Consider the following 23,918-nt stretch of genomic DNA (forward strand, 5'->3'; position numbering starts at 1 on the left):
CATTAGACCGTTGCATAGCTTCAACAGACTTAGGAAGGATAGGTATTATGCAAAAAATCCAGGCACCACTTATGTTTGAGTATGGTTTAACTCACAACTGGGTTCAAGGTTTAAAGTGTGACAGATGACGACTTCCACTTTGTATTCAGTCCTTTGTAGGTACCTGCTGAACTATCAGATCTGAAGGATTTGTGGCCTGTAGCTAATACTCCATACATCAGGTTTCACTGTGTTGCTAGAGTACAGTGCAGTTCACCATGATGACACATAGTTAATATTTCACAGCTTTGTTTTTTCAACACTTCGTTTCCCTCTAGTACAAAAAAGAATATTACAACTAGTGTCTACTGTGACACAATCAAGCTCATTTCAATCAATGAATGAACTAAATGGCTAAACCAAGGCTTAGTATAAACAGATACATACAGATTATTTTGGACTTTGGACAATGAACCTTTAAAGCAGAGATGAAACAATCTTTTAATGAAACAGAAGTTGGATCATTCAGATTTGGGCAGAATCTTGCACATCTACATGATGCCTGTTTCTTTTGTGTCTCAGTGTCAGTCAGTGATGTTAGCTTAAGCACATTGTGTTTTTCTACACTTGTAATTGACACAAAGTTTCAATCCCATTTTATTACCAGTTCAGGAAACCAGATAATTATAAAGACATCATGTGCTTTTTTCCTACCAATTAAGTCAGGCTGAATTTATAAATATGAGAATCGTCTCCTTGTGACTGACGTGTGATGTGAGAAACCCTCTACCTTAATTGGCTCCATGAGCTGTGAGTCAATATCTCTGCCGATACCATAGCAGCCTCGATCAAGAAAGTGTTGAGAAAGTTGACGCTCGCTCTAAAAATATGTGTATGAGCTTCGAGTTATAGCTCAGAGTTACAGCTTTGACACAAATTAGATCAATTTAAAGGTTTCTAATTACCTGAATTACTTCAGTGAGTCGTGTTTAAAAGTCACTGTAGCTCCAAATTCTGACCAAGTTAATTAGAAGGCTGAATCATTCGGCTAAACTACATAACCACCATCCCAGCATGGATTGTTTCTTTTACCAAATATTACAGTTTTGTGGATTAATGTTCTTTAAAAAATGACATCAAAGTCTGGCTCCTTGGAGGCAACACATGAAGAAATGAAGGGTGGCTCGTTTCTTTGCAGAGTACTGCATATGTCGTTAAAAAAAAATATCAGATCAGTTTATATGCAGATATGAACCAAAATGAGGTCTCTATGTCAGTTACCGACCTATTTTTCTCCCTAACCTGACATCCATCTCTGCTGTTTGTCCTATTTGACTGAGAGAAGAGGGGCTTTGGAGAACTGCTGTGAAACATCCAATATTTGCAAGTTACTTTGAGAACTTGACAGTTAATTAAAATCCACTTGAAAGGTTTTTTTTTACTGCTAAAAATGGAATGATACTAATAAAAAACGGATTAATAGTTTGTAAAGTAGCAATTTTTCATTAATGAATATTGTGTGGTGGGTCTAATAACATTATTGGATGACATTTACAAAACTGAAATCGGTTAAAATTCTGTTTCATTGCTTTCACTAAGAATTGACATTTGACTAATGACACAACCATTCAAACATTAATTACAACCTTACTAAAAATGATTATTATTGAACTTTTTTAATAGCAAAATAACAAAATACTGAAGTTTAATTAACTATTATTTACTATTTATTAACAATGATTATGTAAAAATGTGATGACCTGTATAACGTTGAGAAACTGTCTCCTGGTTTTACTGCAGTTACTTTGACTTTCTCGCTGTTTGTACCACACCTTTCCCAACAGGTGAGTCACTCGATACTTACAGGTACAACCTCATGCTTCCATTTCTTCCTTGCCAGATTGTCTCTCCACAACTGCATTGCAACTCCACTGCTTTTGCATAATTCCCATGAGTTTTGCTTTTTGGAGTTTTGGGAATATTTCTAGTACTCTGCCTCGTGTCTGCCTTTGTTACTTTGTTTGCATGGACTGCTTAACTCTTAGTTCAGCCATTAATTAAAGAATCTTAATTTTATAGACTAAATAGCTGCAATTATTTGGCATTATTAGGCCTATTTTTGCCTATGTTAGCATACTTTAATTACTGTTGTGATTTTTAAGGCAGAATACTGTTCAGAATACCCTAACCCTATGCACATTGTTAAAGACATTTTTTCTTTGCAAACCAAATTAAAGTTAAATAATATTTTCAATATTATCTTCATAGGCAAAAAGAGAAATGATAGCAATGAGCTTCAATATTTGATTCCTTTACTCCAGCTCCTTCCAATCCTTTCCAATCTTTCTTTTCATTAGTATGCTAATGGTACATGGCTGTACTTTGCCTATGAAAGGCCTGCTGTAAATGCAAATTTAGCCTGGAGAAATTATCTCTGGAAAGTTTGATGATTAGAAATTTGAAGTTGTTAAATACAGCCTCCTGAGTGTAAATGTAAAAATCTGTACTTGACTAAAACTTTGGCAACTCAACCACAGAGCCACTGGGGACACAAATAGAAGCTTGAGGCAGCAAAACAAAATCACATACGTAGACAAAGCAGCAAATGAAATCTTATCTAGTCTTGTGGCGCAGTTTATCGGAGGTGGAGGTCACAAACAGCTCTCTTTTTGAAGGTCAAGGATAAACTGGAGACGAAGGCAGAACATGCCACAGCTGGTTGCCCGTGGCACAGATCAGAAAAGGGGGAGAGAGAGTGAAAGAGAAACTGTGAGCAGTGTGGAGGAGGTGGTGGTGGTGGTGGTGGGGAGGGGGATCTTGTCAGAGCGTTTCTATTTTTAACTCTTCGACCTCACTGAGTGTCACACCCAGTCCACCCCTTCTCCATCCCTCACTTGCAGAGTCGCTGTGTTTCCACGGCAACCGCCTCCCATGTCTCCCTGACAACGCCCTCCCCAACCCTCCTCCCTCCCAAACTACCATCAATGCTGACACCCCCACAGCCCCCACCCACACCCAAATTGTCGATGCGGTGATTATTATGGTTCCGCAGCAACGCGGGGAGTCTGGGAGGGAGAAGGAAAGACGTGATGTGGATGGAGGAGACAGTAAGGGCAAAGAGGGAGGGAGGAGGCAGGGGAAGAAAATGAGGGATGGAGGGCATTAAAAGAAAGGACAAATAGAGAGAAGGAGGGTGGGTAGACAGGGGAATGGGGAAGACAGAAGATAAAGATGAGACATGATAAAGGGTAGAAGAGAAAGCGGGAGAACGGTAGGAATAGAAAGATTAAATAAAGCTAATACATGAGGAAGAGACTTAACCAGAGAGGGGATTGAGGCTACAAATAAAGAAGAAAACTGGGGTGAAGTATGGAGGTGATAGAAAAGGAGGGCAAGAAACAAAAATAATTTCCAAAACCTCCCCCTTAGCCCACTTGTTGTTCCTAGGACTGGAATTAATTTAAAAGCACCACAGAGATTTTTAATTAGGAAAATTAGAGCTGATAAAACATCAAAGACAATATATTTTGTCCTAAAATAAGAAAGAAAAAGATACATTTTGAGACCCAAATAAGCAAATAGAAGACTGGCAGATACTTCTAGCCTCTACATTGCAATTTTTGTTACGTGCCAGTGAGTCAGAATTGGCAGGAACGCAGGAAGATGGAGCGACTTTCAGATGATCTACAGGCAGCAGATGGGAAGGAGTGAAAAAAATTATAAAAATACAGGAGAAGGAGGAATAGTGCAAACACTGGGATGCAAAGGGCAGAGGAGAAGACAAGTAAAGATGTCAATCTTCAGTCCAAAGCTGTTCTTTAGACGATCTATGTCTTATGTTGAGCTCACTTGTGAGTAAAATTCTGCCTTTCAGAGAGTCTAAACACTACTGGGAGATAAGCAACCTTACATAGTCATCACGTGACTGAACCAAATGAGCCGTCATGATGAGTGAGCAGTCAGATATCTAAGCAAGGATAGTTAGGTGAAATACACGTTTCCAGTCTCTACATTAAGATAAACTAACATTGAACATTGAACATTGAAGCTACATATTTGTTACATATGAGAGTAGTATCAATCATCTCAAGGTTGGGTGAATGTTACGTTTCTTCCACAGTGTGTCCTTTGTCCATCAGTGAGCCTGATTCTGCCAGAGGTTTCTTCCTTTTAAATGGGAGTTTTTCCTTTCAACTGCCGCCAGGCGCTTGCACAGAGATCTAATAGTTGTCTTTTTTTTCCGGTGTTACTGTAGGAACTTTATCTAATAATCTAAGGAGCTTGGAAAGAAAAGCGTCTGGACTTCTTTGAGTTGCTTGAAGTTGAGTTGCTTGAAGACGTTTCACCTCTCATCCGAGAAGCTTCTTCAGTTCTAAGGGACCTTAGAACTGAAGAAGCTTCTTGGATGAGAGGTGAAACGTCTTCAAGCAACTCAAAGAAGTCCAGACGCTTTTCTTTCCAAGCTCCTTAGACTACGATGACCTGGATGACTGAGAACCTTCACAGACATATTTTTATCTAATAATATGAAGCGCCTTGAGGTGACTGTTACTGTGATATGGTGCTAGAGTTTCTACACTCGACAATGGTGAAAGCGAACATAGATCACATCACTCCTAACTCAGAATTTCTTCACAGTTTCTGGTCATAGAGTATGAAGGACCAGGATTACTTAGGATGAGAAATAATTAGCACATAATTATTCATTACCAATAGAAAAGATAATACTGGTTACGCAATCTTACTTAATTCTAACATAGCTGGAATTTTCAAATTCACCATGTCCTTATAATGAAGCTTCTGGTGCTGAGTAATCACATTTACCTTGATATTGAGCGCTCTCTGGTTATGGCTAACAATGTCAAAATGTTCAAAAGTACATTTTACTCAAGACCATTAGAGTTAAAAGAAGACTGATACTTTTTTCTGTATTCATTAATATTTAGTGGCAGGCGCTGTTCTGAGACATTTGTGACAGTGATTAAGTCAGAAACAGCATGAAAGGAGGAAGGTAGGTAGCAACTGTGACCTATTTATTAATTCAATCATTCATTTTCTTCAACTTATCTAATTCAGGGTTGCGGGAGGGCTGTCATTTATCTCAGCAACAGGGCAGTAGTTGGGGTACACCCTAGACAGGTCGTCAGTCTGTTGGGCTGGAGCTGAGATAGAACGCCCTAGCACATACTCAGTAAGATGCTGAGCCATTAGTTGACGTGGGCTGTCTACTTATGTAAAACAAATGGAGCTAAATGAAAGCTGCTGTGTGTAAAATGTTAGTTATGCGTAAACGGAACCATTACTAGCAACTTCAGGAAACATATATATATGACTAATCCAGTGTTTGTCTAATTTAGCAAAGCTGTTGCTGTACCAGTGTTAGCCTCCTGGCACTTACTATTGTTACGAAAACAAGTCTGCACCGATTAACTGGAAACAGTTAGCAATGGCTTTAAACACTTGTTCAAATTTTCCTAATTAGTGCTTAGACAAGCAGCGGTGACAGCTTTGTCAGTGGATAGCAGTCGCACATGCAAAACAAACTCAATCTTAATTGCCAGTTAAAAGAAAAATCAGACACTGAAAACGCTGAAAATAAACGTGGAGCACATTTGTGAATAAAAAGTGAAATGCAGCCCAGTTTTTTCTAATGAAAAAAGTTGATAACAACACTAAGGTGACTCAGTCAGATGGACTCTGTCCTCTCTGTCCTCTGTCCTACATTTTAGACCATAAAATGCTTCAAAAATAGAACCAAAATTGGATTTTTGCCAAATGAATGTGGCGAAACAATGCTTTGTAAAAACTAAAAAAGAATATTTACAGTTATGCCGAGACTTGACAATATTATGACACCTGCACATGTCTCTTGGTGATGATTTCAGAGAGCAGTGGTTCATAGGTGTAATTTCTGTAGCAGGCACCTGATGGAGCCAGTGAGCAGGGCTGAGATTCTACAACAACAACCTTCTTTTAACAACAGACACAGACTGCAACATGACTGTATGCAGTGTTACACAGCCAACCACAACACACTGGGTTTCCCGGTGGTTATCTCAATTTCTAGAATTTGCTTTGATTTAATCTCCCTGGCTCTCTCTCAAGGACGAATCCAGGACACAGCATCAGGTAAAAGATGGTTGCCACTTTGCTTTGCATACCAGAGACTCTTTGTCTCGCACACACACACACTGACACAGCAGGAACGACAACAATTTCTTCTTTCTTTCGGACTACATGCACATTGAAAAAATGAGGGTGTGTTCGCCTTACATAAGGGTGAAACAGTCACTGTCATCAATATTGTATATGAGAGGAAAGATGCAGAGTTAAAAATAGATGGAGTCAAGATAAAGTCAGGAGAGAGAAACTCCCAGACTGGCTGGGTAATAAAAACATTCAACCTGCGCAGTCTGGACCAAATTACACAGAGTGAAGAGACTAACACACAAGGTCATTAACAGCAGCAATTTTTAATATCTAATATTTAATATTTGATCACATCGGAGAAGAGCAGCAACCATACAACCAGACACCCTATGGAGGAAGGGTGGCTGGTTGTCTCTAATATTATTGAAATACTACTGTTAAAAATATATTTTTAATCATTTAACCTGCAATCACTGATTTTATGTTGTTGTGGATACAACCCTGCCCATTTTAAGCAGTCACATAGAAGTTGTGTTTCAGGTAAACTCAAACAGACTCTTTAATAACTCCATTTTTGATCTCTACTAATTCCCAAAGGAAATAATGTACAGTTGTGGTGAAAAATGTACATACACTCACCGTGGACATGACTCTCACAGTAACTTTAAATTATTTATTAGAGCTGTTCTATTTCCAGCATTAGCGTTTTTGCCTCTCAGCAAACACAGAAATACAAGCTACAGGATACAAGTTGGATGAGGAAGATTCACTATAACTGTGGTCATTCAAAAAAAACATCAATACATCACTATGCCTTACATAGTGATGTCAGTCTCACAGCAAACCACGCGAAATACATGTCAAATGCAACACAACTGTCTTCCAAGTACTGTAATGTGTAGTGAACCACATTAAACACATCCTGTAACAAACATCTGAATAAATTTGTGATTTCAGTCGTTTCCAGCTTTTGTTAGGAAATGTCATTGAGATTTTTGGTAACACTAAATCGTAGCAATAACGAACCATGAAGTTTTCTGCAAACACAATGGGAAATGTGCAGTTCAAATTTGAACTGTGGAATAAAAACTGTGAAAAATCATCGCAGCCCTGCAAACATCATCACTGTATTTGTAATGCTGAAGAGTCGTACAGGATGTGGGGCTGACTTAGGCACCATAAAAATCAACCCATTTAGAGAGTGCCAAGTATCATCACTTACATTTATTTAGTCATTCAAAGTCACTGGTTGTTTACTTATATCTTTATGAAAATGAATTTTAGATGTATTTTCTATGAGATTTCTGGTTTAAACATTATTCTCCAGGTCAAAACTGGACTATAAATGGACAGATCCAGGCATTCTTTCCATGTACATTAGTGAGTTCGTCAGACCCCATCTTACAAAGGAGGGAATGAACCTTAGACTTGAGATACATACAGTGTACAGTTTTCACCTAAAGAAGGTAATGTGGTGATGTATGCTGGGCAAGGTGGATGAAATCTCAAATTAGCTTTAAGAATCTTAAACCACAGGAACATCCCTCAGTTCACTTTTAGAAATAAAATACATTTTCTGTGTTCTGTGTATTTAAATACTTCACTGTCATCCACATCGACAAACAAACACAGGGACAAGCATACTAAACATCCCCAAAATGATCTGACATAAGGATGTGTAAACTTCCTCGAGTCAGAAAGAAGAAAAAGTGAAAAGGGAAACTTGTTCTTACCTGTGGAGGTTACATTGTTGGTGGCATTATGAAAAAGAAAAAATGGGAAGGGAGAGAGAGAAAAATCAAGTTTACTCGCTTTAGAATTAACTCCATTGTCTTATACACAATTCTCCAACGTCAGTTCTAACAATCCCTCTGCTTTAAGACCTCTCTCGCTAAAATAAGACTCGAGTATTGAGTCATGTACCTGAAAACTTTCGCTCAGGCCAAGATCTGTGTGGAAGAGACAGACGCAATTCTAGCTACTTGACAAAACCTTTTATCTAAAGAGCATTAAACACATATTTCACCAGGAGTGTCAGGGTGGTTTAAGGTCGGGACTAAAGCGAAGCACAGGGAATTACAGTGGAAAGTAAATCTTCATAAGGAGGGTACGAGATGTAGTCTGTAGCGACAGAGTGATCAGGCTAGAATGCAGGCATTTCAAGTAAGAGGAAGGAGTACTAGAATGAGGTGCCATCAGGGTTTTTCTCAGGTTACAGGAGGCAGGCCTTACCAGGCACTGGACAGTAAACTGCAGGTTACTATGTGGCTGGTGATTGGTTAGATTTGGATGGATATGCCTGTCTGTTGTAATAACAACAGGGGAAAATCCTGTTACATGAAGGTTACTTCTAATCAGGATAATAATGCAAAAACAAAGATTGTAATCTGAAGTATGACCTGAGCAAAAATATAAATTCCTCCGTACCTACAAATTAACTTGGATCTATGTTTAAGATTGGTGGTCCTGAGAGGTCAAACAGACTGCAACTTAAGAAAATACCAGTAAATAGAAAAATACTACAAAAACACACAAAATACAACAGAAGCTGAATAAAACAGAGTGGAACTAGAAAAAAATCTCACAAAACAAGAGCAGAGAAGTGTTACGATATGAATGTGACAGAAACCAAAGCATGTGAAGGACTGCACTGAGACATGCATGAGAGAAACAGAGGAGTCTGTGTGTTTTTATCATATGATTCACATAAAAACTGCACATATGTGTTTGCTATTAGCAGTTTACTGTTAGCTTGTGAATTTTGTAACTGTTGCGTCTTATTAACTTATTGTCTCCCCAAAAACACTTCTGTTGTGTTTTTAAGTTGGTATTTTTGTGCCGTTTTTTTCTGTTTCACTTCTTTTATCCAACTTCTGTTATGTGTTTTACAGTATTTTCCTCTTTGCTGGTATTTTCTTGAGTTGATCACATCGGAGCACATTGCTGCGGTGAGGGCCACCGTTTGATCTTTTTTTAGATCCCCTAATTCTTGGCCAATGAAATATAAAGAATAAATTGAAGTCCCTTGTTACAAGATTTAATCTAACAATGAGGGACATGAAAATGGTTCAGAGACCGATACTTGACTTTAATGTGAAAATATGGTCACTCACAGGTGACACATGGGTAACTTTATGATGAAGGTCACATCCTGTGGCTCAAAGTAGTAGAGATTTGAGGATTTTTTGGTTCATTTTGGGTCAAATACTACATTGTAGAGAATTTAGAAAATAGCTGAATGGAGTAATGCATCTTTAACATATAACACGTCATATATAGTTTATAATAAACACCTGCGATAGAATTATAGCATTTGAAAATCACTGCAAAAAGAAAACTTTAGAGGTGAAAAAATAAAAAACTGGGTTTTGTGCCTTATCGACCTAATAAATAAATGAAAGATGAATTTGTAACACATTTTCCAGTTTTCTTGTTCACAACCATAGACTGTGTATAAAAGATGGGCATAGCCTTTGCATCTGAAAAATCAAGTGCTTTCTGATACTCAGGAAGTGGTAACTCCTGGTTTCTAAAGGAAGTACAGAAGTCTAAGGGCTCCCTCGCTCTGTGACCTCAGCTGACATTTTTCTGATGAGTCACTATTAGTTCAGATAACAAGGTTATGCTTTAGTTCCAGCCTGATTTTGACTGACACATTGCAATCCTATGACTGTGCAGTCCTGCTTAATTTCACAGTTTGGCATCAAAAAGACAAGATGGCTACAGCAGAAACAGTCCTCTAAAGTTTGCAAATGAACGAATGGCATCACAGTGGCTACATCCTGTCCATCTTTTATATGACGTCTATGGTCACGGCCACACCTTGCCTCTTCTACATACACTAATTTGCCTCTATGCAGATGATTAAAGTCTACAAAGTTACTGACTGAATCTGAAAGGCATTGACAAACTGGCTTTTCCATGCAGCGACCCAGGTTATGTGTGTTTTTACAGACAAAAAGGAGATAGTGGTAGGTTACATAGCAGCTGACAATCACATGAAACAGTAGACAGTGGAGCAAGCATAGACGGCAGCAGCTATCAGCAGCAGGTCAAGTATTATCAAATTGTTATAATCACAGTAACAGATACACAGAGGCAGGCAGAGGAAAATCCAATCAGACAGTTTACCCTGGCAGGTTTGTAGGGCCCGACCAGCACAGTACATTTGTGTCCCATAGTCATGCTGGCAGCATAGGATATTAATATATTTGGACACAAATGAATTTCTGTCTGCGATATTTTCCAGATTATATTTGCAGTAGTAACAAAGAGCAGATGTTTATCTGTCGTAAAGGTAAATATCTTAAAAGCTGATTAAAACAGAAGCTGTTCTGGATATATCTGTCGGGCCCCGGTTATTTCGGATTCGCAGGCGACAGGATCGAGCACCAAGCAGGCAAAGAGCCATGCATACAGGAAGACAAACATCACTACTTCTTGCTATCCTAGCCTACAATCACTTTTCTTTAAATTAGCTCCATGTTATTCATAATCTTCCCTGTAGTTCACCAACCTTCCAATGGGGGGAGCTGTGGCGACGAGGACTCCTGGTGGTCTGAGTGTGCAGGGAGAGAGGGAGGGGCTGCTTGGGTGATGGGAGGAGGGGGTGTGGCTGAGCTAAGGGACACTGGTACGCATTTGGGGGGAGTGTCTGGTGATGACGATGCAGGGGTGGCTTCTTTCTTACAGGAAGCAGCTGAGGAATTAAGAGGTGTGGCTGAAGTGGTAGAGGATGCAGGACCGGCGGTTCCCGTGGAGGCCACTGCTGCTGTTCTAACAACAGGAGTGGCCTCCGAATTACTGGGGGTAGCTGTGCAGGACATTAGTGTGGCTGAGGGGATGAAAGGCTTGGCATCGACGTTGAGGGCCGATCCAGCTATGGCTGCTGAAGGGTATGTTTCTGCTGAAGTTAAAGGTGATGGACTGGTGGACACAGTGGGGGGAAGGTCTGAAGTGCTCTTGAAAGGGTTGAAATCAGAAGCGGCTTGTGAAGCAGGGACAGTGGTTTCTACTGGGGTTGACTTTGTGAGGGAAGCAGGAGCAAGGGAGGCTGTGTTGGTGATGGGGGTGGTTGTCTGGGAGTCGGGAGTGGAACCCGGTGGGGTCTGGAGAACTGAATCAAGGAAAGAGAAGGTCTGGGAGACAGGGCTTAGGTTGTCCCCTGTCATTAGTGCTAGGCTACCGCTGACATCCCCAGCTAAACTATTCTTGGTGACTGTACTAGCAGCTGTGCTAATGTGGTTTTCAGGTTTGGCTGACATTCTCTCTTCAATGGGCTTTTGCCCATTTTTAACAGACACAGAAAAGTCATCTAAACACATAGGCTCGTAGGAGCGCGAAGACAAATCTGATACTTGGCCAACATGGGAACAGTTGGTAAAACTTGTGGGTATCTGTTCAGGGGCAGAGGGTAGAGTGGGGCTGGGGATGGAGTTTGGAGCTTTGGGGTCACTAGAGCCTATGTCAGCACCTGCAGCCCACTTAGGGGCAACTGTAGCTGGTGTGGGAGAGACAGGCTGCTGTGGAGCTCCCCACTCCTCTGGAAGTCTTGCCCGACTCTTAGTCTTTCTGCCTTTTACCCTACCCCCTCCTCCACTCTCTCTGATCTCCCACTCCCAGTTCTCCTCCTCATCTTCGTCCTCCTCCACCTCCCTTCTGCCTTTATCCTGCATCCTGCTGATGTTATTCTCCTGGCTATCCAAGAAGTCGTAGACCTCATCACGGCCCTTCCTCTTCTTCTTCCGTCGCCGCTGCTGCTGCTTGCCGGCTTCGTTCCCCGGCCCTGCTCTGTCAGGGCTGAGGGGTTCAGAGTTGGAGGATGTAGCACTGCTGTCATCCACTGAGCCGCTGGGAGAGAGGATGGGAGCTGCCGAGGGGGAGGGTTTTATAAGAGGAGGAACCAATCACATACTGTGTCAGAGAAACACCTGATAAAAAGCCATCAGATTATGGTTACTATAGCTGTACTCGTTATTTCAGGTTTAAATCTGATTTAACTGGGTGTACCAGCTATTTTGGTAGATAATAGGATTACTCTAAATTCATGTTGAAATATGAGTTTTTATGAAATAAGCTAAAGCAGACATTTTTCCCCCTCTTACGCAGTTGGGTTAACTTATGCAAGATATGTATCTTACCTTAGAAAGGGTTTCTGTGGTTTCACAAGAGCACTCAGTGGTGCTTGATATCCTAAGTTGAGCTTTCCAGGCTGACATTTCTTAACTTCATCAAAGCCCCCAGTCTGTTATGTCTAGCATTGCCAGACGCTGCTATACAATCAAAATGATTTAACGACCATTGTGGTTGACGATACGTTAAAGAAGCTACACAATTTTAGGCTAAAAACAAACTCTAACCAGCAAGCTGTCTTGTTAATAGTGCTCTTTAGCGGGTGCATTACAAGAGCTTAAGCCCTCACTGTCCTCACTGTTGCACTGACTACCTGTCCTTCAACATGATTCAGGTAGTTTTTTTGTCTAAACCAAAGTAATTAGAGTAGTTTGCATCCAGAGTATTCCCTGATGTGTGCTACATGTGAGAAAGGACGTGTGTGAAAACTACGCCAACATAGCTAAATAAAAATTGTTCGAAGTTCAGGTTTGATAATAGCTACAGACTCTACAAAAGAAAAATACCACATTTAGGCAGCGCTACTTCTTGGTCCTTTCAAGTTGCACTGAGGGCAGCCTACTCTTTAGGCCATCTTTGGGTACCAAAAAGGTATCACATGAGTCCCTGGATGAGGACTACCTGATGAGAGTTAACTTCAGTAGATATCTCTGCAATGCAAGTTAGAGGCATCTCTGACATTCAGTGATAGCTTTTAGTTCTTGGCATCCTGTTAATAAGTTCAATTATGCACATTAATTGAGCAAAGCTGGACTAATTTCCTACTAATGTTAAATTTGTTTATTTGTAGAGATAAGTGTCTTCTATGAGTTTATCTTACTGAACTGTACTTCATTGCTTAACAAATACTGTAAATAATAAACGTCTGTTATTACTGTCACCTGACTCATCCCCCAAAAAACAAAGAACAGACATTTTTGTGGAACATAACTTATTTTAAAATTTTACTCGTTTAAATGTATTACCTGCTGAAATATTTCGGTGTGGTGTACATACACTGTAAAATAACAACCGGATGAAGACAGATCATTTTTAGTGACATCACATGATATGGTTGGACAGGAGAAACACCTAAGCTGGTACTATAGAAGATGTATTAGCAATGCATTTGGAAAGCACACGTGGCTATATGCTATAATACGCAATAAATTCCCGCCTTGCGTACTAGTGGTATGCCACATGCCAACCAGGAAATGCACATAAAATCATGAAGTGAAGTTTGTTTTGCTGGGTTGGTTTCCAGTGATAGTAACCATAGTCTGACTGCTCTTAGGCTCTTTTTAGGCACAACATTTTCAACAATTTATTGCAGTAAGTTGTATGTGATGGTGCCTGCTTTTATAAATACATTCAACCTGTATTTGCTTTACTCACCTGTTGTTTTGTCTATGGTTCTGTAAAGACTATAATAGATCACACGTGCATAAAACGTTTTATAGATGCTGTTTTACACCAGGCATTAGATATATTTGCTTGGTGTCCCAGCTGCCTGGATTTGACTGGATATACTGTTAACTAAAATTTCACTGACAACAACGTTTGAGGGAACCTTTTAGGACCAAGTTAGACTGTGATTGACATGCACATTTGTGTGCATGAAGGGTAATGTTGTTTTTAGTTGTTACTCTTTATGATAATAACTATAATGTAAAATGAGAGGAAGTCAAAACTGAAAGTTGGTCATATAGTTTGGTGTAGATTTCTGTTTTCCAAATTGCCAGTGAAGTCTGAAAGGAAGTGCCAGTCAACCAGTAAATGTGTGATGCAAGTGTCCTTTTGCACAAATATGCATAATTCTGAATATTTAAACATCATCATCACCACCATCCAGGATACAAAGTTGCTCTTAGAGGGAGGACGCACACACGCCACAGAAAAATAAGCACACTGTGAGAGCAATGCAACCTTGAAGCAACTTAAACAGACAAATATACCAAGCACAGTTAACACAGGATCTAGCATGCAAGAACAAAATTAAAAACATGCGTGTCTACTAAGTGCACATTCAAACGCACTCAAATCACATTAAGCGTTAGGAACGCACTGCGGAATCACAAAACGATCAAATGGCAGACAAAGCAAAAAATGTTCAGCCTGCACTGAAATGATCTTCTTATTTGTCTGTTCCCACTATCTTCTCTTATTTGAGGAATGAAGGCATCGCAGTTGGCTCTGGCTTTTTCCTCTGAATCCATATTTCTCAATTATTTCTGACAAGCACGTCATCAGCTCAGAGAGAACAAGAAACAGAAAGATGAACAGACAGAAACAGGCAAACTGTAAAATAGTCTATGACTGCTCATCGGCTCTTCTTCCAGTCTAAAATATTATTATTTTTTCTAGTTTTCATTATCCTAACTGCAGTCTTACATCACTACTTATTAATGGAAATCCAGAAAAAGGTGCAATCCTCTCTAAATCTGGCACCTTTCCCAGCATGGTTTAATTGATTGACTTGGCTATTTTCTCCCAACGACCTGATGCTTGCCCTGCTATAAACAACACTAAGGGAAGACAAGACCAGGGATATTATCATCTATATTTAATAGGATAACATATTTAATGGGAGTACTTCTTAATCTGGACTCTGGCAAACCGCCATGAAATACATTAAGGTTGGAGCATGGGCTGCTTTGAACACATGACCCATGCAAAAACACAGTATGAGCTGTAATTTGCCAAATTCTATTTAAGGTTTACTGCAGACAGAGCAGGAGCACAGTGGACTGCAAGCCTTAAACACAGGATAGTAAACGCAGAAGAACAGAAGCATGTTTGGAAAATGTGTCATCATTATCCTGCAGAAATATCCCCACACTGAGTTGTAGACACAACTTAAAAAAACACACAGAATTTGTGTTATAAATGACTATTTTCCATACTTATAAAGCACCTCAGCAATGACACTTCCATGAATTTAAATCCCTAAATCGTGCCTATGCCTAGACAGATCCAATTTAATCCCCCTGTGAAAAAAGTAACTTTAAGTAACATGTTTTTGTTTTTTTGCTCTTTTATTGTTACTTCATTAGATACCCAGTGATGTGAGACAGGAGGAAGTGGAGGGGCATGACTCGCCATCACCCCAAATCTGGGTTTCTGTTTTCTGCCTGCCAACAGGGATGAGTTATTCATGCTCACTGAAGCTTAAAGATAATGTGGGACAATCAAAAAACAAACTTTTAAGCTGTTTCTGGCAACTGTGTCGACAGGAAATTATGATTTCAGCGTCAATGGAATGACATTACTGCTTTCTCACTTCGTACTTACAGTTAGTTAGAGTGCGTCTTTGCCTCTGGACACCACCACAGTGGGTTTTAAATAATTCAGTCAAAATGTGACTAAAGTGTAGACTTTTATTCAAGGATTTTACAAAAGGACTGCACTAATTGTTCAGGAATTACAGATGAATTACATTAGGAATTCTACAGTACATAGGCCCCCATTTTCTTTCTGTTTTTAACGCCTGGATGAAAGTCTAGATGAATATCTTATTTCTTTGCCTTGAGAAAATCTTTTCTTTTGCAGCAGACTGTTGATTTAGCCACCTGAAAGTGTTTGCTAGCTTCTTTTATCTCTCTGACAGGCTTATTTGGATTTGTCAGTCTGACGATGGCCTTTCCTCACTTGCATCAGTATCTCATTGTACCACATATTTGCAGTTCCATAGAGTCTCTGTCATAGAGTCTCATCCCAACACTTAATGCAATTTATTTTGTGAAACTCTTAAATTAAACCTGAAAGTCTGCACTTTTATCACATTTGCTTGTCCTTTACTGTTAACAACTGTTAAGAGAAATTGAGGTACAGCAGATGAGTTCTGAGTGAGGGGACAAAGACCTAGTTTTGGTTTTAGGTGTTGCTGGCATCTGCTGTTCCACTTTTACACTATTAACTGCTGGGACACCAGATAAGAACACAACCACCTGTTTTCTTGCCTTTTACAACAAGGAAAAAAAACAAACCTTGAAAATGAATAAAAATAATATCATAGCACACATTGGCACAGACTATTTTGTAATGCTCTAACTTAAATAAGAGGTTGTTTTTTTTGCACAGTCAAGCCAGAATAAAAAACAACGATCCTAAATAAGAGAAAATTCCAGGTTGTCAGTGTACTTCTATTTATTTCTCAAACTGATTGGTTGACTGATTGATTAATTGACTGGAAGCAGCTTTAAACGAAGTATAATTTCTATTCACTACTTTACTGACTGTATTGTCAAGCAGGAAGGTTACATTTTTTCACCTTGGTTATGTAAAACCGTGTTTCCCAGCCTTTTGGAGCCACGGCGCATATTTCACTTTAGAAACATCACACGGCACACCACCAAAAAAAATGTCACAAAAAGCATTTTGAGAATTTTCCCCCGCAGACCAAGTATAGCTCAGTCTGTCCCCAATATACCTTTTTTGCTTTCTTGTGACCACTGCTTATGCCAGGGCCTTCATCTGGGTCGCTTAGAGCAGTGCTTCCCAACCACTGTGCTGCGGCACATAGGTGTGCCATGAAAAATGATCAGGTGTGCCGTGGAAGATTATCTGATTCCACCTGATGAGTACTCTAAACCAGCGGTCTCCAACCCCCGGGCCTCGGACCGGTACCGGTCCGTGAGTCGTTTGGTACCGGGCCGCGAGAGTTGAGGCTCAGGTGTGAAATGTATGGTTTTCAGGGTTATTTTGTTATCGTTTTTAGCGTTAACTCGGTTTTCCTGGGTCTTTTCACGTGTGTTATGAATAAATCTTCTTTTTTTCGGTACCGGTACTAGTTTTATTTTGTTGTATTTATCCGCGACACCTTAAAGGCCGGTCCATGAAAATATTGTCGGGCATAAACCGGTCCGTGGCGCAAAAAAGGTTGGGGACTGCTGCTCTAAACGACCAGCGTGACTAACGGGCAGACCAATTACATTCTGTTCCACTAGAGGGCAGTACAACTACCTGCTCTAATTAAATGGGTTGCCAACTGCCAGTAAAACAGAAATGACATAATAGTCATGCTCTGAGACCATGCGGCTTATAATAGCAATAGATAAATATTTGAAAAGATAAAGCAGTCAATCTGACCTGAGTCCTGGAGAAAATTCTGACCCAGATGAAGGCCCTAGCATGAGTAATGGTCAGAAGAAAGCATACAAGGTATACTGGGGACAAACTGAGCCCATTCTGCTATACCTGGTGCGTGGGGGAAGATTATCAAAATGCTTTTTGTGACACTTTTGGTTTGGTGGTGTGGCTTAAGAGTCCTAATCAGGTAGAACCAGATAATCTTCCGATTATCTGGTTCTACCGATCATTTCTCGCGGCACAGTGGTTGGGAAACACTGATGTAAAAGGAGAGGGACCAACCACCAATTTTCAGCCAGTAGGAGAAAGCTTCCAATAGCCAAATAAAGCTAGCTAGCTCACAGCTTCAGATTTTTATCAGGTATTGACATAATGCACATTGTGATGTTCTCTGAACATATGTTTGTTGTCCTTACTTGAGAAGAATTTAACATAGATAAGGGTCAAAGGCTCAACAAACTGTAATTATCTGCAAAATATGTTAGCTGCTGCAACAATTGTGGTGTACAAATGCATCCATTACAGTAGCCCTTAATGGCTAACAGCTGAGCTCACCTTTGGTTTTAGAAGAGCAATTTTGAAAGTATCTAGTATATATTCATCTGTGTCACTGATGCATCAGATCTGCTGAGAGACAGGGACTTAACTCAATAGAAGCTGTTACATAACTGTTAGCTGGCTTTATCTTTAGTACACCAACAAGCAGAATACAGAAAAGCTAATGAATAAAAATATTACTAAATGTTTAATAAGTTCTGCCTAAAATGGAAACTTGGAAAGTCAGTATAAGAGTTCAAGTGTGGGCTTTAGAGCCCTTTAGTTGTTTTTTTGCAGGCCATTTTCTTTTGACTCTTGATAGCAGGGTTTGATTTCTGGCTGAATCTAGAGTTAGATGTAGATGACAACATAATGAAGACATATAAAAGCATTTGCAGGAGTTATGCATGTTTCTATTCTAGTTTCTAAAATGTAGTACAATTACATGAGCAGGAAAACTCTGATGCACTGCTCTGGGTTTGTGTTTCTGTTACCTGGCAACAACAAATTTAGTTGACACCCAGTTGCTACTGATTATGATAAACATTAGAAATTCATAATAAAGACAACTAGAAATGTCATGTGGTGTACTAAATCTACGTTAGGCTACTATTTTCTCTTCACTGCAGGAACTAATGAACACTGTGTGGCACTATATTATTTAAAATGGTCACTGTTTCATTTGTCTGTTGATCCAGTTTGTTGATTGATGATAAGGACAGTAGCCGGGTGCACAGAGTGAAAAGCAATAAGGTCACCAGCAACAAAACAGCAGAGCTGGGAGTGTTCCAGTGACGGTGAAAACTAGAAAAGACTGCCCTCTGCTGCTGAAAGCATGGCCTGTGTGATCAGGGTGTTACTTCTCCTGTCACCACTGTTCCCTCCTGCTCTGCCTTTGCATCTCTTCAGTAGTATTAAAGCAAGAAAAACATAACATCTCAGCTTTTATTAAATTAAATGTGATGTTCACGGATTTAGACTTTTACGTTTGAGCTGCAGCTCCACTTTTTGCTGTGTTAGAAATGCAACCAAACCCATTTGGTCTGGGAAAGTTTGTGAGTCCTTTATATATTATCGATATTAAAGTGAATCAATATTAACATTTTGATTCACTGGTCCTTCACTCCCCCCTCACCTGCTGCCCCAGAATGCAGTATTACGTGCAACCAAGCTCCAGTGTGATACCTGCAGAGTGATTCATGGAATGGATTCCCATGCCACCGGAAGAAAATGGATCGCTGCTTTTAAAGGGACTGCTCCCACTGGTGTTACTGATGGTTTTGCTTTCCACACCAAAATGGCTTGAACTTTTCTGGGTGTCCATAGCTGGACTCATTCCAGTCTGGCCAAGAGTAGTGCTCATACTGGTCTGGAAGGGTGGCATACTGGACCCCATGGTCCCTCCAATCCCAGGTTGAGAAAAGCCTGATGGAGAGAAACAGCAAGGAGCTACATCACCAACAGGAAGCTGTCTGTTTGAATGTTGTATACTTTATATACTCATACCACATGCAGCTGGGAGAGAAGTTAAATACTGATGGTAACGTTATATCTAAACAAACCACAAGACTTGTAAAATAATGTCCTTTGACCAGAAGAGACCAAAGTGCAGAATGCTGACTGCCATGTTTGGCAAAAACCAAACCTGGCATATTAGCACAAATCCCTCATTCCAACTGTCAAGCACTGTCTTGGAAGGGTGATGATTTAGCCTTGTTTTACCTTTCAGTCACTGAGAAAGCTAAGAACGCCTCTCTATAAAAATGTTGCCTCACATTTGACTATAATTTACATGTCCAAGAGCTAAAATTAGGTAATGCAATAGGACAAGGATCCCAAGCACACTAGCAACAACACAACGGTGAAAAGGAAAAGAATTAAGGTGATGCAAATACCCAGTGGAAACCTCAACCTGACTGAAATGGTGAGGAAGGAACTTAAGAGAGCTGTGCATAAGCAAATCCCAGCAAAGCACAAAGAACTGAAGCGATGTTGTAAAGAAGAGTGTGAAAAAGATTTTCCCTCTTGGGGTGTACTTAGTTTTGTCAAATGCCTGCAAAAACTCCTATGAACACTTTCTCTGTCACATAATTAATAATTAATTAATTAATTAATTAAGTAATTAATTCAGTGTCTAAGTGGTTTGTCTGCTCGGAGATTAGCTGCCCACATCTCTTCAATAGGTTTGTAGGCTGCTGTGTTGCACTGACAGAGAGGTAGAAACTGTTTGTAGTGTGATGACTGTGTGTGTAAAGTAGGCATGTTTCAATTATTGAAAAAAAAGACTTCAATTCTGAACTGAACAACTGCAGAGGTTTCTCGGATGAGAGGTGAAATGATAAAGCTTTCAACCCCAAGAATATTATCCCAGCTGTTGGAGCATGGTAGTGGCAGCATCATGTTCAGGGGCTGTTTTGTACCAGTGGCACAAGTACACAGAACAGAGTGGATGTAATTGTGAATGAGGCAGACTCACATAGAAGCCAGTGGTGAAATGGATGAAATGCATCCAATTATAATTCTGCCAAACGCCTTTACAGCTTTTGATTAGTACTAAAAGTGCCTGGTGACAGTAAAACTTACTAAGGCATATTTAAACAAATATTAGATATGCTATATGCAGGATTCTGACCATGTATGTGCAATTTTAACCCCATTTTTATTTCAAAACCCCCACAATAAAGTAAATACCAGAATCTGCACCAGATTCTTGAGTCTTTTTATTTTCATTTATTTAGATTCAAAGCAAGAAGAGACAAAATACAGTGACCTGCTACTTAGTTTGCAGTTAAAGGTATTCATGGCACAGAAGGTGAAAAAGTAAAATGGACCTAGAAATGAGTCAGGCTTGCTGCTGTCCTTTGTCTTGTTCAGGCTCCACTGATCTGTCATCCCACGCATAGGACCTGACCAAGAGAAAGAGCCGGACAGACAGAGGCAAAGAAAATTGGCAAATGGAGAAAGGACAGTGGGGACCGAGAGTCAAAGAGAGAAGCAAAATGAACAGAGTGGAAAAAAGAAGAAGACGACGAGGAGCAGGAAGAAATAAAGCAGTGGGACAGAACATAAACAAACAAATGGGCAGAACAAATGTCAACCAATGCAAATAAAATCAGCATCTAACTCTACCTGCATTTTATTTTGGTGCATGGAGTAACAAAAACTGAATACAAAGATATATATGCAACAAAAAATGAACAAAAGCCTCAAACACCACACAGTAATGGTTTTTGACAGGATACTTTGAAAATGGATGTTTTTTTCCTCACTGTTTCCTTTGTACATGATTCCTGTGCAATTGATGCATGATAATAAATTGCGTTGCATACTTACTTTATAATCCCCACACCAGAGAAGATTGGAAAATGCAAAGTATTTGCTCAGTAAAGTGGCTGCAGGTTAACCAACAGCTTTTCTTTCAAAGGAAAAACATTCCTCTTTGCATTTTAACAAGCAACAAATCCTGAATGAGGCACAGTAACCTCAATTTATGGTATAAATTGGTAACTTTGGTACATAGGTCAACTGCTGAAGTCTTCTGTTAGCTTCAAACTTTTTAACGGCTACATTTTGAATTTAATTCCCATATGGTAGAAAGGAGGTCATCTACTAATTGGTAGACTGATGGTTTGATCCCTGGCTGCTTCAGTCAGCATGCCAAATATCCTTGGGCAAGATATTAACCACAAAGTTGCTCTCTGCTGTATCCATCGGAGTGTGAGGGTGTGTGGATGTTAGATAAAAAGCAGTTACATAAAAAAAGCACAGAAAAAAGTGCTTGTGTGAATGGATGTGAAGGGGTGAATGATGCAATGTGATTAGTGAGAGCTTGTTTTGTCAATCACACGCCATTAGCCAATGAGCATACCCTGCATAAACCTCCTTTCTGACAATTTGAATGACCAGATTTTAGAAAATGCCGTGGATGACTGAGCCCAAAATGAATCACTAAAGTGTTTACAGAGGTTTTCTCCTGTGACTGTAGGCAGAGTGATAAAATTACTATCTACTACATGACTTTCAGTCCATTCACCCTCACCAGACAGGTAGTCAGAGCTGAAGGCAGGCTGTCCTGGTGGGTCTTGGCGTCCTCCTGATGACATCATTGATGACATCATCCCTGGACCTGAGGAAATAAAGAGCATTATCACTGTCATCCTCAGCTGAATATATAAGAATATAACGACTGTCTCTTTAGTTTCCTAGTTTTAGATTTGCAAAGCGTATCTGTATATGAAGAACCTTTGTTACAGCTTTATGTTTTTCATTACACTGAACAGGAGATATATTTATTTTTCTTTGTTTTACTTTTGCACTAGTTGTAGTTTCCCATTGTCCCTATCATACAGAGCACTCTGCTGGGTCCTTTTAGAGCGCTCCACATGGAGAGCGAGACAGTGCACCTCAGTCAGTCTGTATGTAGCTCTGCTCTGTCAGATGTCTGCCCATCAAACGGGTGCTGCTTCCCAAATCCTGCCTCCACATGCTGTGTGTGTCTTTGTCCTATCATTTGACAGTGAAGCAAGCAGACACAACACACTGCTGAAGGGGCTATCACCATGGTTACGCAAGTAGAAGATGACAGCATCTGTGGTTCCCCTGGCAACACAACCTGTCAACAGACGTGTCTTAGAGGATCGATGCATGTTCCCAACAGCTGAGGCACACGCCAGGACTGAACTAACACACTCACAAGCACATATACAAGACAGAAACATCACCACTATTACAAACACATGGGACACGAAGAGCCAGACTTTCTTAGCTCCTTTGAGTGCTGCAAAAGGAAAGAAGCTGAAAGTGTAATATAATCTGTTAAGTGAAATAAATGGAGGATTTGCATCCATTAATTCCCCTTAGAGGCTGAAAATAAAACTAGCTTAACATAATAATTTTGTCATCTTAACAATGAAACACAAGCATTAACTAAATAATACAATATTTACTCTACCAGTGGCCATTACATCATTAACTCCAAGTCTGACTTGCACAGTTATTTTACTGACAATCACAAAACCATGTTGAACAAATAAAACCAGCTGTCACTTATAATTCTATATAAATATTACAAAATAAATCACTATATGGTTTCAATGAGATCTTCTATGGTGGTGGATTCTAACATATAGTGCATATAATATATAATACAGTCAACTAATGCATAACTGAGGCTTTCCATTTACAAAGGTCTGCCAAAGGGGAGAGGATGAACTGAGGGGCTGCACCAAGAACCCAGAATAAGATAAGTATTATTTGGAACATGCAAAGGTACTTGAGTGCAATCCAAAATGAAAATAGCTGAAGCTGAGAGAAGCTGAAATAAAATGAACTGTGATCTTTGCTTCTTGCACAAACAGCACAAATTCTAATATGTATCTGTCCGTGGTCCTGAAATACACATAAAAACTGGCACTGCAGCTGAAAACCAAAACTGACTGAAGCTGCACGTCACAAATGGCTGCTTTGTGCCGAAAGTAAAACATATTGTTGCTTTGTATACCTGAATGCACATGCATTGGTTTTGACTGAAAAGCTGTTTTTTGTTTTCAGATGTACTGTGGGAAAACAGGGACACATACTTTTGGCTCCGGCCCAGTAGCACTGTAATGGTGGATACTGTGAATAATTAACAAGTGTGCATTAAAGGGAAGCTTTGGTCCACTGGATGAGTGTGTCTCTGAGAGCCAGTGTTCCTTTGTGTCTGCAACCATTTTTGGAGTATAGAGCAGCACACACAGAAACACACACAGAAGCACTAACTGCAGAGTCATTCTAGACACAACGTCACAGCTTTTTTTTTTCTTTTTCTGTCTGGGTTCCCTTTGAGTAGATTTCTCTTCAGCCGCCAGTCTCCCATTCCCCCCCCCCGATTACTATCACACTTTTACTTACTTTTGTATTTGTGTTATTACGAAGTTACTTAATGTGAATCGCTTTAAAGAGAAAGATGGACCTATTAGATGATCCACATCTCAGTGATAATTTGGAACCAAATCTGCCATGTTCACCGCTTAGAAAACGAAGCTACATTTCCAACAAAGGAACTTCCTTAA

At 39.9% G+C, this 23,918-nt stretch overlaps 1 protein-coding gene across 1 annotated transcript in view; it reads right to left on the minus strand.

Annotated features, from left to right (window-relative positions):
* map4l (microtubule associated protein 4 like) overlaps nt 1–23,918 on the minus strand; it is a 122,850-nt gene that overhangs the window by 59,425 nt on the left and 39,507 nt on the right. The window contains exons 3-6 of the mRNA XM_040039522.1: nt 21,905–21,991; nt 20,697–20,771; nt 19,051–19,290; nt 10,646–11,998 (exon numbers count right to left, since the gene is read on the minus strand). Coding sequence (XP_039895456.1) covers nt 10,646–11,998; nt 19,051–19,290; nt 20,697–20,771; nt 21,905–21,991 — 1,755 coding nt within the window. The remainder of the gene's footprint in view (nt 1–10,645; nt 11,999–19,050; nt 19,291–20,696; nt 20,772–21,904; nt 21,992–23,918) is intronic.

This window comes from Simochromis diagramma, unplaced genomic scaffold (genome assembly GCF_900408965.1).
Source record: "Simochromis diagramma unplaced genomic scaffold, fSimDia1.1 OVJJ01000337.1, whole genome shotgun sequence".
Taxonomy (NCBI): Eukaryota; Metazoa; Chordata; class Actinopteri; order Cichliformes; family Cichlidae; genus Simochromis; species Simochromis diagramma.